This window comes from Urocitellus parryii, chromosome 3, assembly GCF_045843805.1.
Source record: "Urocitellus parryii isolate mUroPar1 chromosome 3, mUroPar1.hap1, whole genome shotgun sequence".
Taxonomy (NCBI): Eukaryota; Metazoa; Chordata; class Mammalia; order Rodentia; family Sciuridae; genus Urocitellus; species Urocitellus parryii.
In genome coordinates, this window is record NC_135533.1 from 100296724 (window position 1) to 100312712 (window position 15989).

General features: G+C 54.6%; 1 protein-coding gene across 1 annotated transcript; it reads left to right on the top strand.

Moving 5' to 3' along the window:
- The first annotated feature begins 6354 nt into the window (after positions 1 to 6354).
- Positions 6355 to 15939, top strand: Aebp1 (AE binding protein 1). The gene is made up of 21 exons (XM_026399505.2): positions 6355 to 6942; positions 8445 to 8786; positions 9237 to 9308; positions 9419 to 9490; positions 9594 to 9707; positions 9782 to 9850; positions 10532 to 10609; positions 10971 to 11048; positions 11127 to 11180; positions 11613 to 11722; positions 11800 to 11939; positions 12273 to 12357; positions 12453 to 12597; positions 12691 to 12776; positions 13020 to 13143; positions 13448 to 13644; positions 13736 to 13915; positions 14112 to 14463; positions 14538 to 14677; positions 14785 to 14884; positions 15092 to 15939. The coding sequence occupies exons 1-21, from the start codon at positions 6705 to 6707 to the stop codon at positions 15718 to 15720; spliced, it is 3405 nt and encodes a 1134-aa protein (XP_026255290.2). The 5' UTR covers positions 6355 to 6704; the 3' UTR covers positions 15721 to 15939.
- The last annotated feature ends 50 nt before the right edge of the window (positions 15940 to 15989 follow it).

Consider the following 15989-nt stretch of genomic DNA (forward strand, 5'->3'; position numbering starts at 1 on the left):
CTCATGCATGCTAAGCACACAGTATTCCACTGAGTCTTGGCTCACTTTTTTTCTTTTTGAAATGCTGAGCATTGAACACAGGGCCTCGTGCATGCTAGGCAAGCAGCACTCTAGATCACTTTTTAAAGGAACAACATAGTCAAATTAGTTTTAAAAAATATAAAGAAGTTTATTTAGCAGCTTTCCTTTATCAAGGCATAAGTGTCTGGATTTTTACCTGTGAATCTTTGTACCATTTAAAAAAAAATTTTTTTAGTTGTAGATGGACGCAATACCTTTATTTTATTTATTTATTTTTATGTGGTGCTGAGGATTGAACCCAGTGACACACACACACACACACACACACACACACACACACACACACACGAGGCAAGCGCTCTGCCACTGAGCCACAACCCCAGCCCTGCTATTTTGTATTTTATTTAGAGATAGAGTCTCACTGAGTTGCTTAGCTGAGGGGGCTTTGAACTCATGAGCTTTCTGCCTCAGCCTCCCGAGCCTCTGGGATTACAGGTCTGTGCCATTGTGCCTGGCTACAAGAGGCTATTTCAGATGGAAGGATTACAGATTCTTTTCCAATGTTTTGTTTGCTTTTAAAATTAAAAAAAAATTTTTTTTGTAGTTGTCGATGGATCTTTATTTATTCATATGTGGTGCTGAGAATTGAGCCCAGTGCCCCACACATGCCAGGCAAGCATTCTACCACAGCTATGACCCCAGCCCTGCTTTTAAATTTTATCTTCAGAGTATTTTTATTATACAGAAGGCAAAAATTTTATGAAATCAAAATTCTCTATCCTTCCTTAGATGACTTCCCCCACCAAGAATATAAACATGGACTCGTATTTTCTTTTACTACATTTGTGGGGTTTTTTTCCCCCTAACCTTGATATCTTCCATCCTCTGGAGTTAATTTTGATGAAGATGTGAGGTGGGGATTAAACTATTTTTGCCACTCAACCTTGTTTTGAAGAATGCCTCCTCCTTTGTAACTTAACACTGGGCTGATTGTTACATTAAGTGGTCACATGCCCTCTTCCCAGATTTACTGACTGCAGAATTACTCATCGGTGCTGGAAGTCCGCCCCTGTCTTGCTGTGGTGACCCCCATCCCAGTGAATCTCCCCACAGCTGGGCCTGCTGTCTGCCCTGCGGTGAGTGGAAGGAATTCAGCATGGACTCTGCTCACTCAGCAGCCAGGCCTGCAGAGCCGGGACTGTGGAAAATCACATGTGGTTTTCAAGTTGTTGGAAACCAAGGAAATTGTTCTGCCAGTTGCGAGGATGGCTAGACGCTGTCTGGAAGACCCTAGTCACCACAGCTTGGGGAATCACCCCTCCTTGTGGACTCTAGAAGCTGACCCTACTGATGACATCCAGGCACCTGAGCTACCGAGAAGCGGGTGTCTCTAAAGACCTCCCCCAGGGGAGGAACAAGGCCTGGTCCCTTCTCCTTTGCCCATGGGTGAACCCAGTCTCCAGGAGAAACAGTATCTAGGATCTGGGGGGCCTGCTGGCTAAGACCAGACTTCCTGCACCTTTTATTTAGTTCACACATGCACGTGCTCACTTGCACACACACACACACACACACAAATGCACAGTGCTATTGGACAGTGAACTGTGGAACAAGTTTCTGCATAAAGGAACCCCCAAGCTATCACTAACCATGGGTTCATTCCTCTGGGGGCCAACCCTCTTTGTCTGAGCTGTGCCACTTGGGCCCAGTGGCCTCAGATTCAGGTTGGGAGGATCTGCTCCTAGGCCTTGGAAGCCTCCTGTCCCTGTGTTCTGTGGCTTCCCAGATAGAACACAGGCCCTCTGGAGCCTGCTGGCAGGTGAGTTTAGGTCCCCTGTCAAGCTGAGGCCCTAGTGAGGCTCATGGCTCATGTGGCATTCAGGGGCTGAGGCATGGGCCTCAGCAGGAGGGAGGCTGGAGGGAGGCTGCTGTGGCCCTGTTGCATGATGGCCCCACATGGTGAAGGAGTGTTTGGTTCAGCCTCAGAGGGATTAATTTGGACCTTCATTATCACATATATGATGTGTCCTGAACAAGTCCCTTCTCAGGGTCTCAGTTTTCTGAGAAATGGGGAAATGCACATACTTAGCAAGTATTAGGTCACTGTGCTACCTGAGATGCCCTGAAGAGCCTGGGGACAGAATCTGCCTGCCTGGGCTTCCCCTCCTCCTTCCCCCAAGGAGTTCAGGGCCCTTACCTATGCCCTCTGTGTCTAGGCATTTGAATTGCTGACTTTGTATGCCTCTGGCCCCATCCAGCCTTAGCTTTTTGAAGGGAGGTTACCTATCTGTGATTGCTGGACCTCTGGACCACCCTCAGACCTACACCCTGTTGAAAGTTCCATAGATACCCTGAGTGAACCAAAGAAACACTGATAGGATCACACCTTTGAGGTGCTTATGGTGCCCTGGAAACTAGAGGGCACTGAACTGGTGCGGGGGATGGGGACCCAGGGTGGCCTGGTAGGTTGAGGAATAGTGGTCTATCCTGTTCACCCCATATGTGGAGCCACAGAGAAGTGGGGCAAGTGACATCTCATCAGTCCCCTCTTGAGATGGTGCTGCAGGTCCTGCCAAGATGGCTAAGGGTGTCTTTTCACAAACTCAGGGAAGCTGACAAGTGTACTTGGGTACAGAGTGTGTTGCATGGACTTCTGCTGAGACCTTTAGACTTTCCCAGTTCCCGGAGAGGGAGCTGCAGCACATGCCTCCCACTCTTATTTTATTTTTAAAACTATTTTTTAGTTGTCAATGGACCTTTATTTTATTTATCTATATGGGGTGCTGAGAATCAAACCCAGTACCTCACACATGCTAGGCAAGTGCTCTTCCACTAAGCTGTAACCCCAGCCTACGTGCCTCCCACTCTTGTGGGATCAGAAGAGTATCTTCAAAGAGAGGCTATCCAGGTCTTGGGGTCCTCCTTCAGGAGTCACAGTGTTCTCTGAACAAGAAGAGTTGAATAAGGGCTAATGGAAACTGTATGGTCACAAAGTGAATAAGATGACACTCTTAAGTCCAGAGAGGAGGAGAAGAGATGGGTCAGATCACCAGCATGCAGGGTCAGGACTGACCCTCATGCTTCCCAAGTACAGATAGACCAGTGTTGCCTCTAGGCCCAAACTGTACCTGCCACAAGACTATCCAAAGGAATGGGACCTTCCTGTGAAGACCTCCCCCCACATAGCCTGAGGGAACAGAGACCTTATTTAAGGTCAGAGCCTGCAAATTGGATGCAGACCAGTGGGAGAAAGCAGGAAACCAGGGCTTTGTTCTCATAGCCGGGCTCTGGCCCCTCCCTCCCACCGCTGGCCCATCAACTAGTTAAACTCAAAGCTTCGATTTCTCATCCTGTTGGCAGCATCTCCTGTCCCCACCCCAAAGGCTTGATCCCAGAAAGTTCCCTGGGTGAGGAGGGGGCCCTTACTTCTAGAAGGAGAGGTGTTACTGTAAAGGGGTAAGAGGCCTTGGTGCGCCCCCCCTTCCTGTGTGACACTCTGCATGGCACCACTCCTCCTCTGTGGCCTTGCCCCTGACAACTTGAGGTGTCCGGGGCCTGACCTCTCTCTCCCCTCTCCTGGGGCTTCCCCTAGCAGGGAATCCTCCTAGCAAGGTTCTTTCTTAAGGGTCCTCAGAGGTGCACTCTTGGCCCACAAGCTTCACAGGACATACCCACTGGCCGAAGCCCCCTTTCTCTCTGCTCTTTCCTCCTCTGCTTTAGGCCTCCACCCTCAGAGTTCCTTGGCTCTTCCGCAGCTCTGCTTCTCACTGTGTAGCAACAAGGGAGAGGGTGGCCTTCCCCTTTTCAGGCCAGCCCAGTCCTGCTGTGAGAAGCGGGAGGGAGGGGGAATGGGGTGAAAGGTCATCTGGGTCTCTAGCTGACTCCCCCCAAGGTAGCTCAGGAAAATCCTTGGATGTAGATAAAGATGCTCTGAGGTGTGGCAGGGGCTGGGACTCTGAAGCCCCTTAGTGCTCAAGGTCATGGAGAACAGGAGCCTCCCACTTTCTAGATTGGTTTTGGCTGTGCCTTTGGGGAGTTGGCATATGCTCCTCAGCAAAGAGAGAAGATTCCTCACAGGCTCCCTGTTTGATCTCCCTATCCCTGGCAGAGCCCCAGAGACCGCCTGGGGGCAGATCTTTAAGCTTAGCAGGGATCCCAAGGGGAGGAACTTCAGTCTGGCTTGGAGAGAAGTTGCCCTCTCTTGCCCAGTTGGAGGCCCTCAAACCCTTAGCCCTCCTGGACACAGAGGGTCCAGCTCCCCATGGTGGTGGTGGTGGGGCTTCTGTTCATATTCATGTTGGTGACTCACTGCAGCTAAGGGAAAGGGCTCTTTCTAGTTCTTTTTCATTTTTCTAAATGGCTTCTATTTTCCCTGGCAGAAGATGTCAGGCTCAAATTCAATTCATGTGTGAGCCATTCCCAGAGAAGTGACATTCCAAAGCCCCTCACCCAGCCTTGGGCCTCCAGTATGACACACTCGACCTGGAGCTGCAGAGCAAATTCCCAGAAGCAGTTTTGAGAATGATGAGTCAGAAGTTTGCAGGGGACAGTGGTTTATGAGAGCTTGCTTCACACTTGCTGCCACTAGGACCAGGCTGGGGCCATTAGGGCAGGCAGAGGCCTGGCTGTGAGGGGCTATTTTGAGAGCCCAGGGGCTGGGGCCCATGCTGGTCTCCAGGGGGAATCATGAGCCAAGAGCCAGTAGGGTGTGAATCTGAACACATGTGCTAGGTATGGCACATGCATGATCCACACATAGTAGTAGTGATGAGTACTGTTGAGGTCACTTGCAGAGATCAGAGGGCCAGGAAGGCAGAGCCAGGGTTGACTTCAGGGACCAGCTCTTGACTGTGCCCCTGCTTTCTTAAGGAGAGCCAGTGGGAAAGCAGAGGGAAGGACTTGGAGGACTCTCCCACTCCTGGTGAGTCCTGTCGGTGCTCAGCTCAGCAGCCCCACTGGGATGTGCCTGGCTGCTGCTGTCTGCTCAGGCTGGCCCAGGGCACATCAGGACCCAGGTGCTTCCTGACTTGCTTTTTTTCTCTAAATACATATGAAGTCCAAACTCAATTCTTAATATTTCCAGGGCTCCTGGGTGTTCCTACAGGACTACATTACTAGGGTCAAACTCTCACAACATTGGATTAAGGTTGCTGGCTACTGCTCACCTTGACTTTTGGCTACAAGTGTGCTTTGTCTTGCTTCCTTATTCCTTCAAGGGTGAATTGAATTCCTTATTCCTTCAAGGGTAGAAGCCATGCCCTTAGCTGTGATAGCCATTTTGGGCCAGTCAATATTTGCCCTTCTAGAAGCTAAACACCAAGGCACATGTGGTAAATCTCCCTCTACTGGCACCATGATGGACACCACTGATGGATCCTGATGCCCTGATGCCCAATCTATGTGCCCTTGAGTTCATGTGGTACCTGGAGCCATTAGAAACAGATTTAATTAATTAATTAATTAATTTTGCAGTATTGGTGATTGAACTCAGGGGCATTCCATCATGAGCTACATCCCCAGCCTTTTTTATTTTTTATTTTGAGACAGCGTCTTAATTTGCTCAAGATGGCCTTGAACTAGTAACCTTCCTGTCTCAGCCTCTCCAATAGCTGGGAATACAGGAGGATGCCCAATGCCTGGTGTAAATTCAAAAAACAAAAAACACAGGTATTGGTAAGGGGAAGAAATGAAATGGTAATTTGTCCATGTTTAGACCTGGGGTGATGCCTCTGTCTGAGGCATCTACCCAAAACAGAGCTGCTGAGAGCAGTTTTGTACTGCCCCAGACTAGAAAGTGAATTCTCAATGTGCTGTTCTTCCTGTAAGCACAGGGATTGGTCCTGCACAAACCTGGTGAAGTTGGCGGGACAAGTGCGGGAAGTTGACACTGGGTGGCTGCAGGTGACATTTCGAAGAGCCCTCCCGCAAACGCTTCACAGAGTGGAAAGGATGGGGTGAACCAGAACCCTCACGACCCATAGTTCCCAGGCACCTCTGGCAGGCTTGGCGAGTGCTAAGATCAAAGTGGGGTAGAGGCATTGGCTTCGTCAGATACTCACCCCCAGACCGTACCTTTTCTTCTCCTAGGACCTTCATCCCCCCCAGTCGTCCCTGCCACCCAGACCCTCGGATACTCGGTGCTGGGCTCCGGCCTCCAACAGGACAGCGCTGGTAGTCCGCGCATTGGGAAGTGCCAAGAGTGCGGCGCCCTAACTGCTCCACCCCCCCCATCCCCGCCCCCGCAGCCCCTCGGTCGGTGCCGGACTCCTCCTTCGCCTCCTCCTCCCTCGGGGGGTGGGGAGCCCGCTCCGGAAGCCTCGGCGCCCCCGCCCGGGCCGCAGCTAGCGTTTTGGAGGGCGGTCCGCGCGGGAGCTCGCCACGCGGGGCTGGAGTGCCCAGTCGCCGCCAGCGCTTTGGAGCGCCCCCGACCACCCCCGAGCCGCATCAGCCTCAGAGCCCGCCGAACTTCTCTCCAGACCTCCCCTCATCTCGGAAACCCTTTCCCACCCTCTTTCAGATCCCCTTGCTCCCGTGCCACCCACACCCCTTCCCAGAATCCCCTCCCCCGCACTTTTCTGCACCCCTTTCCGGAGGATCCCCGCCCCGCTCCAGTTCTCAGAACCCCTCTCCCGCTCCTGCCCCCAGCGCCCCTGCCCCACACCCCCACACCCCTTGCCGCGGCCATGGCCGTGCGCACCGTGCCCCTGCTCGGCTGCCTTCTGGCACTGCTAGCACTCTGTCCTGGGGGGCACCCACAGACGGTGCTGACCGACGACGAGATCGAGGAGTTCCTCGAAGGCTTCCTGTCAGAGCTGGAGCCCGAACCTCGGGAGGACGACGTGGAGGTCCCGCCGCCTCCCAAACCCACCCAGCGCGCCCGCAAAGCCCAGGCAGGGGGCAAGCTGGGGGCGGGTGCAGAAGGTGAGAGCCTGGGGCCGGGACGACCCCTGGGGGGATTGGCACCTTAGGTGAGCATGAAAGGACTTGAAGGGCCTGGCTCCTCCCCAGACTGTTCATGGTGAGGACTCGCAACCGCGCCTCTTGGGACGCTGTGCCAGGCGAGGGCAGTGCTGGCACGGAGCCCTGGGACCTGAAGGCACATCCAACACAGGGTGGTAGGGCCGCTTTTGGGGGCCAGTGGATACAACTGTTCTAATAGCTCATCCCCAGGCCCCAAGAGGGTTTAGGCTAGGCTAGGGAACTGTTACCACCCAGCTGTCCTTCCTGACAGGCCCTCTCTTCAGGCCACACCCCCACCCCCACCCCACGCCTGCACTTGCCCACCTACCCCAAGAGTGCACAGGTATGGGGAGGGGCTGCTGAAGACCTATGGCCCACGGCCATAAGTGGAAGTGGGCAGTGGGCAATCCTGGATTATTATGAGAATTACATGAGGTGATGCATCACCAAGGCATGTAACCCAAGGTTTCTTATGTAATCAGTTGTCAATAAATCTTGGCTGTTTCCCGTGGCTCTCTGGAGGGTGGCAAAAGATCTTATGATCTTTCTCCCAGGAGACTCTAAGGCACCATTCATCCTTCTTGAGGTCAGCAGATTCCTCCTCCTGCTCCCTGTAGCCCCAGCTGTAGATCTTTCCCGACTCTCCTTGTACATCTCACCTCCCGGCACCTTCAGCAGCCCAGGCTTGCTGTCTAGGGTTTTTGAATATTGCTGGAACTGGCCTTCTCCTGGTTGTTTTGTAACTTTCCTGTATTTCAGCCAAACTGCCTTCGTATCTCCCATCCACCATTAAACTCACAGCAGCATTTGCAGCTCCTGCTAATGCATCCTGGGAGGATTCCCATGGGACAGTGGGGCACCTGCTCCCAGACTCCCTGAGATGACCTGGCAGCCAGAAGCTCCTAGACTATTCCTCTGTCCCCTGTGTGGCCCTCAGGTCCCCAACCCATCCAAGATCTCTTACTTTTTCTTCTTTTGGGGACCTCAGGACCCACCAAGTGTGCCTTTTCTTTGAAGTTTCTTTGTCTTTGCAGGGAGACCCCAGGTCCATGTCCTTCAATTTGTATGATAATTGCAGGGATGACTGTTGCTTCTTCAGGCCTGCATGATTTAGTCACCTCTCTGTCCCTTCCATGTCCAGCACAGAATGGTACTCCATGACTGATAAAGGGACATTTGGTGAAGGAGTGGATTGTGGAGGGCTCCTCTTGAGGTTTTGGCAGATGTAGGCCTCTCCCTGGATCTGAGTGTCACACATTTAGGCTTTAGAGAGGCTGAGATGTGATGGTGACAATCCCAGACTCACAGAAAGCTGAGGCTCAAATACTAGGTGTGCCACAGTGTTTAACCTCTTAGTTTCCTGAACTGCTCTGGGGACTGATAAGAGCCTCTGTACCCAAGTTGTGGGCATCCTGAGTGGCCACAAGGAGACAGAGTGGGCTCTAAATCTTAATCTTGGACAGTACCTCCAGAAAAGGCTAAAGACAAAGGGAAGAAAGCGAAGAAGGACAAAGGCCCCAAGGCAACCAAGCAGCCCCTGGAGGGGTCCCCGAGGCCTCCCAAGAAGGGGAAGGAAAAGCCACCCAAGACCACTAAGAAGCCCAAGGAGAAGCCACCCAAGGCCACCAAGAAGCCCAAGGAGAAGCCACCCAAGGCCACCAAGAAGCCCAAGGAGAAGCCACCCAAGGCCACCAAAAGGCCCCCGACCGGGAAGAGACTCCCCACTCCAGCCCCTGTGGAAACCTTGGAGTGGCCACTGCCCCCACCCCCCAACACCAACCTTGGGGAGCCACCTCAGGAGGGAGGTTTGTGCCAGGTTTCTCTGGGGTTATGGGGCTCTGACCTCTATTAGAGGCTGGGAATGGGGAGGGTAGGTCCCTGGAACTCTTCTCCCTACAAACAAAGTAGGATTTGGGGCCTCATTTTTTTTTTTATCATGAACTTGGCAATTTGACCAGTGAGTTTCCTCAGAGCTGTAGCCTCTCCTGGGGAGGAAGAGGGCTTGGTAGCTTGGGGATGGGGATCTCTGTCCCCAGCTGTATGAACTTTCAGGATTCTTTCCTGTCTTCCTTGGTGTCAACAGCCAGCCCAGCTCTCTGGCTTCAGGGTTGCTAGCAGGGTACCAGGAGTGCTCACTCCAAGGAGTGTGGGTTTGGCAGTATGTCCACAGGGCCTGTGATGGCTGGTGGCCTTAGGCTGTCAGGATGGTTAGGACAGGCCCCCATCCACCTGCTCCTGGGGCATCTGTGTTGCAGGAGAAGCCTTCCCAAATACCTGGCAGGGTCAAGGAGAGGAGATCCATGTAGAGGCCGGAGAGCACCAGCCTGGTGAGTGGCTGTCATCCTTCTGGCCTGGGGGTGACAAACCACCTTGGCTTGCTGCACTTGAGGGGTTTCCCAGAGTGGGGTTTTTAGTAGCCACTGGCATCTTCCTTTAGTGCCTGAGGAGGAGACTGAGGTGCCCACTCTGGACTACAATGACCAGATAGAAAGGGAGGACTACGAGGACTGTGAGTAGACTGCTGTCCCAGTGGCTCAGACCTGGCCTGGGTAATGGTGGCCCTACCTGAGGACTCGTCTCAGCAGGGCCAATCAGATTCTGCCTCCCCTCAGTTGAGTATATCCGGCGCCAGAAGCAGCCTAGGCCACCACCCATCAGGAGGAGGCTCTGGCCAGAGCGCCCAAAGGAGAAGGTTGAGGAGCCAGAAGAAAGGAAGGAGATAATTGGTAGGATGGGGGGCAGAAGGGGAAAAGATGCAGGGGAGGGGCTCTGGCCTACCCCCAACTCCACACCTCCACAGAGCCACCTCCAAAGCCTGTGCTGCCCCCTGACTACGGGGATGGCTTCGTGATCCCTAACTATGATGACAGTGAGTATCCAGTGTCCTAGAGTCTGAGGGATGTAGGTGAGTGGACACATGGGGCCAGGAATCTGGCCAGGGACTGGGCCTTCCCTGCCTGCTTTCCTGGCTCCTGACTTTGCCTTTATCCCCACAGGGGTGTCCCTAGGCTTTCAATTCCATGCAGGCCCAGCCCTCCCTGTCCTGTGTCTCCTTCCTCCCAGCTCTTTGCTATCTTTCCTGAGGGTCACCTTGCTCCAGCTCATCATCCCCAGTGCTTGTGGCACCTGCAGATTCCCTCTCTCCTGGGCTATGGGTTTGAGCAGGTCCTTATTCTTTTCCTGCCTCCAGATCCCTGTCAGTTCCTCCAACCCTCTCTCTAGCTCAGTCCTCACGGTGCCATAGGGTGCCAGCTGCCACTCAGGCATGTCACCTGCCCTGGTACCACTCTCTGCCCAGTCTTGATTCCTTCTTGCCTCAGGCCAAACTGCCTTGTGGGACCATGTTGGGGACCTCAGCAGGGTCTTGTTTGTCCCACCCGATGCCCCACCCTCTCATAGGAGGACCCCTCTCCTCTTCTTAGCCTGTCCCCGAGATCCCTACCTCCCTCCCCTCCTGCCCAGTCCTGCTTTGTGGGCTCCTGTGAACCCAGGAACCAAGGCCCCCAGAGCAGGATCAGTGCTGCCTCAGCCAAGCTGTCTCTCCCCACAGTGGACTATTACTTCCTGCCTCCTCCGCCACAGAAGCCCCATGTTGAGTTGGAAACAGATGAAGAGAAGGAAGAGCTAAGTGAGTGGGACCAGGGCCACCCCCTACGGCCAGCTCTGCCTGCCAGACATCCTCCTCATGTGCCCTAGCTCAGCCTGACCCCCCATATGCCCTTGCTTAGCTTCATCCATGAGTCCAAGCTCATCCTGACTTCCCAAATGCTCTAGCTAAGCTTCACCATATGTCTTAGCTCATCCTGACCCCCCAAATACCCTAACTTAGCCTGACCAACCTCCAAGTACACCAGCTCAACCTGCCCACCTACTATATGTCCCAACTCAGCCATTTCACAGCTTAGTCTGTTACTCACACGTCCCAGCTCAGTCTGACCACACCCATGCTGAGGCCCAGGATGACAGACCTCTTACCTTGCATCCTCCAGAGAAACCCAAAAAGGGCAGCAGCCCCAAGGAGGAAACAGAGGACAAGTGGGCTGTGGAAAAGGGCAAGGACCAAAAAGGTGTGTGGCTGGTCCCCATGGGGCATCTTGACTCTCGTTGCCTTGGGCTCTTGGATCTAGCTCCTCCCTTGTCTACAGGTCCCCGAAAGGGCGAGGAGCTGGAAGAGGAGTGGGCTCCAGTGGAGAAAATCAGTGAGTGGGGATGGGGTAGGGATAGGACAAAAACTAGCTTAAGACCATACACCAAACAAAATTGCAGCTGGGGCAGGGTTGGGAGTGAGGAGGGCCTTGGGTGAAAATCGAGGCCTCCAGCTGCCTTTACAGGTGGACATCCTTGTGGGGGCCAGTGTGCAGATGACCTCATCATCTGGGTGAAGTCATGACTGGCAGGGTTCTGCACGGGATTTAATGTGAGTCCTGGGTTCCTGAGAGCTGAGCACCATCAGTATGTTCTTTCTCCAGATAGGGCAGCTGTGGCCCAAGCAGGGGAAGCAGAGCCACAAGCTGCCACAGCCTACAATTAGCATCTCTGATTTGAGGGGAATGGGCTGTAGGCCCTGTGGTTCTGGGCTGGTGGAGGGAGATCTGAGCCCCTAGCCATCAGCCTGGGGTGTGTGTCCTCAGAGTGCCCGCCCATTGGGATGGAGTCGCACCGCATTGAGGACAACCAGATCCGCGCCTCCTCCATGCTGCGCCATGGCCTAGGGGCACAGCGTGGCCGGCTCAACATGCAGGTGGGCAAGTGGTTGGCCCATCCCCTAGCAGGCAAAGGGCTCTTCCACCCATGCTCAGCACCTACTGTCCTGGACAGGCTGGTGCCAATGAGGATGACTACTATGATGGGGCATGGTGTGCTGAGGATGACTCACAGACCCAGTGGATTGAGGTGGACACCAGGAGGACTACTCGGTTCACTGGCGTCATCACCCAGGGCCGAGATTCCAGCATTCAGTACGTGGCTGGGCTCTTGGGAAGTTGGCAAGGTTTGGAGTCCCATTTGGGACATTTCAGTCAGCCCCTGAGCTGGTCCAGAAAAGCCAGTAAAATCCATGAGTGGCCAGCCTTGCCCCTGACCCTCAGCCATGGTAGTTAGCCCCTGAGTTCAGATGAGCATGAGGTCAGGGACAAGCTACCACCCACAGCCATGGACAGGCACAGGACCTAGTACCTGATGCCCAAGTAAAACTCCATAGCCCTGCTGGTTCAGAAAGGGGGATTAGGTCACCTGGGGCCTGGGGCCTGGTGTAGGAGAGAAGCCTTGCCCTGACAACATCTTCTCCACAGTGACGACTTTGTGACCACTTTCTTCGTGGGCTTCAGCAATGACAGCCAGACATGGATGATGTACACCAATGGCTATGAGGAAATGGTAGGCACCTGAACCCTGTGCTGTTTCTGTTGTGTGGGCCAGAGTGGGCTCTCAGAAGGGGTAGGAGTGCTATTCTGAGGCCTGTCCCTCCCCAGATCTTCCATGGGAATGTGGACAAGGACACACCTGTGCTGAGTGAGCTTCCAGAGCCAGTGGTGGCCCGATTCATCCGGATCTACCCACTTACCTGGAATGGCAGCCTGTGCATGCGCTTGGAAGTGCTGGGCTGCCCTGTGACTCGTGAGTATGGAGGGGCTGGCCAGGGGTTGGGGTGGCTGGAGTTGATTTGTGGGTGAGTCAACATCAAGATCCCGACTGCCTACCCCTCTGCAGCTGTCCACAGCTACTATGCACAGAATGAGGTGGTGGCGACTGATGACCTGGACTTCCGGCACCACAGCTACAAGGACATGCGCCAGGTTAGAAGCCTGTGTCCCATGCCAGGGTGGGCCCTTTGCAGGGGTGACTGGAACTCATACCAGCCCAGTCCTGCTGATTCAGGGGCCCAGCCTCCCTTAGAGGGATGTTGACTGCCCCTTGACTTAGGAAGACTAGAACCTGTGGGCCACCTGAGAGGGGCTGGGTTTAGTTATCCATCCCATAAAACAGATCAGGACAGAGGAAGAGGCATGGTCAGTGATGTGGTGCCCTCTCCCTGCCAGCTGATGAAGGTGGTGAATGAAGAATGCCCCACCATCACCCGCACATACAGCCTGGGAAAGAGCTCACGAGGGCTCAAGATATATGCCATGGAGATCTCGGACAACCCTGGGGATCATGAGCTGGGTGAGGGCCTGAGGGCATCATTCTGCTAGCCCTGGCTGCCTGGCCCTGAGCTACTTGGCTCAGCTTCCACTCCACAGAGGATCAGAGGCAAGACCCTGGCACTGCAGCAGGGCCTGTGCAGTTGCTATGTGGAGTTCACCACCTCCTGCTTGCTCCTGGAGTCCCTCTGGGGATCCAGGCCTGTCTTGCTGGGCACCATAAACCTCAGCTGCTCCCTGCCCCCTGTCCCCTGGTGTCTGGGTCCTTTTTCAAATGCCCTGGGCCTTGTGAGACTGAGTGCTTGCTGTGGCTCCTGCCCTTTCAGGGGAGCCTGAGTTCCGCTACACAGCTGGAATCCATGGCAACGAGGTGCTGGGCCGAGAGCTACTGCTGTTGCTCATGCAGTACCTGTGCCGAGAGTACCGTGATGGGAACCCCCGTGTGCGCAACCTGGTGCAGGACACTCGCATCCACCTGGTGCCCTCACTGAACCCTGATGGTTATGAAGTGGCTGCACAGATGGTAGGTGGGACCTGGGGCTAGCCAGGGAAGGGTGGGGGTTGGGGGATGAGCAGCTGAAGAGGCCAAAGCTGACCCTGTTGACTTCTCACAGGGCTCAGAGTTTGGGAACTGGGCACTGGGGTTGTGGACCGAGGAAGGCTTTGACATCTTTGAGGACTTTCCGGATCTAAACTCTGTGCTCTGGGGAGCTGAGGAGAGGAAATGGGTCCCCTACCGGGTCCCCAACAATAACCTGCCCATCCCTGAGCGCTACCTGTCTCCAGATGCCACGGTGAGGAATTAACCCTGAAAATCTGGGCTGGGGGAGTAGGAAAGTGGCTTAACCTCAGGTGCTGAGATTTAGGGGCTGGGAGAGAGTCAGAGGGACATTACGGGATGAGGAGAGTGAGCCACTGTCATGAGCATCTATGGAGGATGGAGGGGGTATGATGATGGGAGCCTTGGCCTCTTGTGCTGGCCACCCCCAGGTATCCACGGAGGTCAGGGCCATCATTGCCTGGATGGAGAAGAACCCCTTTGTGCTCGGAGCAAATCTGAATGGTGGTGAGCGGCTCGTATCCTACCCCTATGATATGGCCCGCACACCCAGCCAGGAGCAGCTGCTGGCTGCAGCCATGGCAGCTGCCCGTGGAGAGGATGATGAAGAGGCATCTGAGGCTCAGGAGACCCCAGACCATGCCATCTTCCGCTGGCTGGCCATCTCCTTTGCCTCTGCTCACCTCACCATGACAGAGCCCTACCGAGGAGGCTGTCAGGCTCAGGACTACACCAATGGCATGGGCATTGTCAATGGGGCCAAGTGGAATCCGCGATCAGGGAGTGAGTCAACCTGGGACGGGCTGTGGTGGGGAACAGCCCAAGGAGAGGCTGACTGATTCTGTCCGTCCGTCCAGCTATCAACGACTTCAGTTACCTGCACACCAACTGCCTGGAGCTCTCTATCTACCTGGGCTGTGATAAATTCCCCCATGAAAGTGAGCTGCCCCGGGAGTGGGAAAACAACAAGGAGGCGTTGCTCACCTTCATGGAGCAGGTAGGGCAGTCTGGGCTGCATGTGGAGAGAAGGGTGAAGTCTGGGACAGGGCCCTCAAAATAGGGTCTCCATGTGGTCCCCCAGCCTCATCTCCCTCCTTCCCACAGGTGCATCGTGGCATCAAAGGTGTAGTGACAGATGAACAAAGCATCCCCATTGCCAATGCCACCATCTCTGTGAATGGCATCAACCATGGCGTAAAGACAGGTACCTTGTGTGCATACCTTTACCCACCTTCCCCAGGTGGAGTCTATCTTGTCCTCCCTAAGTACCCACAACAAAGGGAGACACATCTGTGTGGCACAGGAAGAACAGGAACTAGTGGGCACCTAGAAGAGGTTGGGCTGGGAAGCTCAGAGGGGCAGGGTGGAGCTAAAGAGGCTCTGGGACAGCCAGCTTGTCTTTCCTGTGTAGCAAGTGGTGGTGATTACTGGCGCATTTTGAACCCGGGTGAGTATCGAGTGACAGCCCATGCAGAGGGTTTTACCTCCAGTTCCAAGACCTGCAATGTGGACTATGACATTGGGGCCACCCAGTGCAACTTCATCCTGGCTCGCTCCAACTGGAAACGCATTCGGGAGATCATGGCCTTGAATGGGAACCGGCCCATTCTGCGTGTTGACCCCTTGCGCCCCATGACCCCTCAGCAGCGCCGCCTGCAGCAGCGCCGCCTACAGTACCGCCTGCGAATGCGAGAGCGGATGCGACTGCGTCGCCTCAATACCACTGTGGGTCCCACCACTACTCCAACCCCTGTCCCCAGCCCCACTGCTGCTCCCACCCCAGGCACTACCTGGGGACCCTGGGGCCTTCTACCTACAACCACTGCAGGTTGGGAGGAATCGGAAACCGAGACCTACACGGAGGTAGTAACAGAGTTTGGGACAGAGTTTGGAACAGAGTTTGGAACAGAATTTGGGACTGAGTTGGAGCCCGAAGAGGAGGAGGAAGAGGGGGAAGAGGAGGAAGAGGAGATAGCTGCTGGCCCTGCGTTCCCCTTCACAACAGTGGAGACCTACACGGTGAACTTTGGAGACTTCTGAGACCAGGGTCTCATCACCACCTGGCCCAGCTCAAGCTACAGCAGCACTTCCCAAGCCTGCGCCCACAGACACACCCATCAGCACATGGAAGGCCCCTCGTGTGGGTCCTGCAGGAGACACAAAGGAGACAAGGACCCAAGAGCCAGTGTCTGTGCAGAGGTTCCTGCCCTGCCTGTCAGCCTTCAGGGAGGGGCAGGGAGGCACCCAAGGTCACACCAATAAAACAAGCTCATGGCACTGACCATTGCTGTTCTGACCAGCTTGAGGGG

Bases quoted from the DNA above. Each gene is read 5' to 3' on its own strand.
- Aebp1 (XM_026399505.2), top strand. From the start codon at position 6,705: ATGGCCGTGCGCACCGTGCCCCTGCTCGGCTGCCTTCTGGCACTGCTA. The intron at 12,777-13,019 runs GTTAGAAGCCTG...TCTCCCTGCCAG, and splicing joins GCTACAAGGACATGCGCCAG to CTGATGAAGGTGGTGAATGA. The intron at 13,144-13,447 runs GTGAGGGCCTGA...CTGCCCTTTCAG, and splicing joins CCCTGGGGATCATGAGCTGG to GGGAGCCTGAGTTCCGCTAC.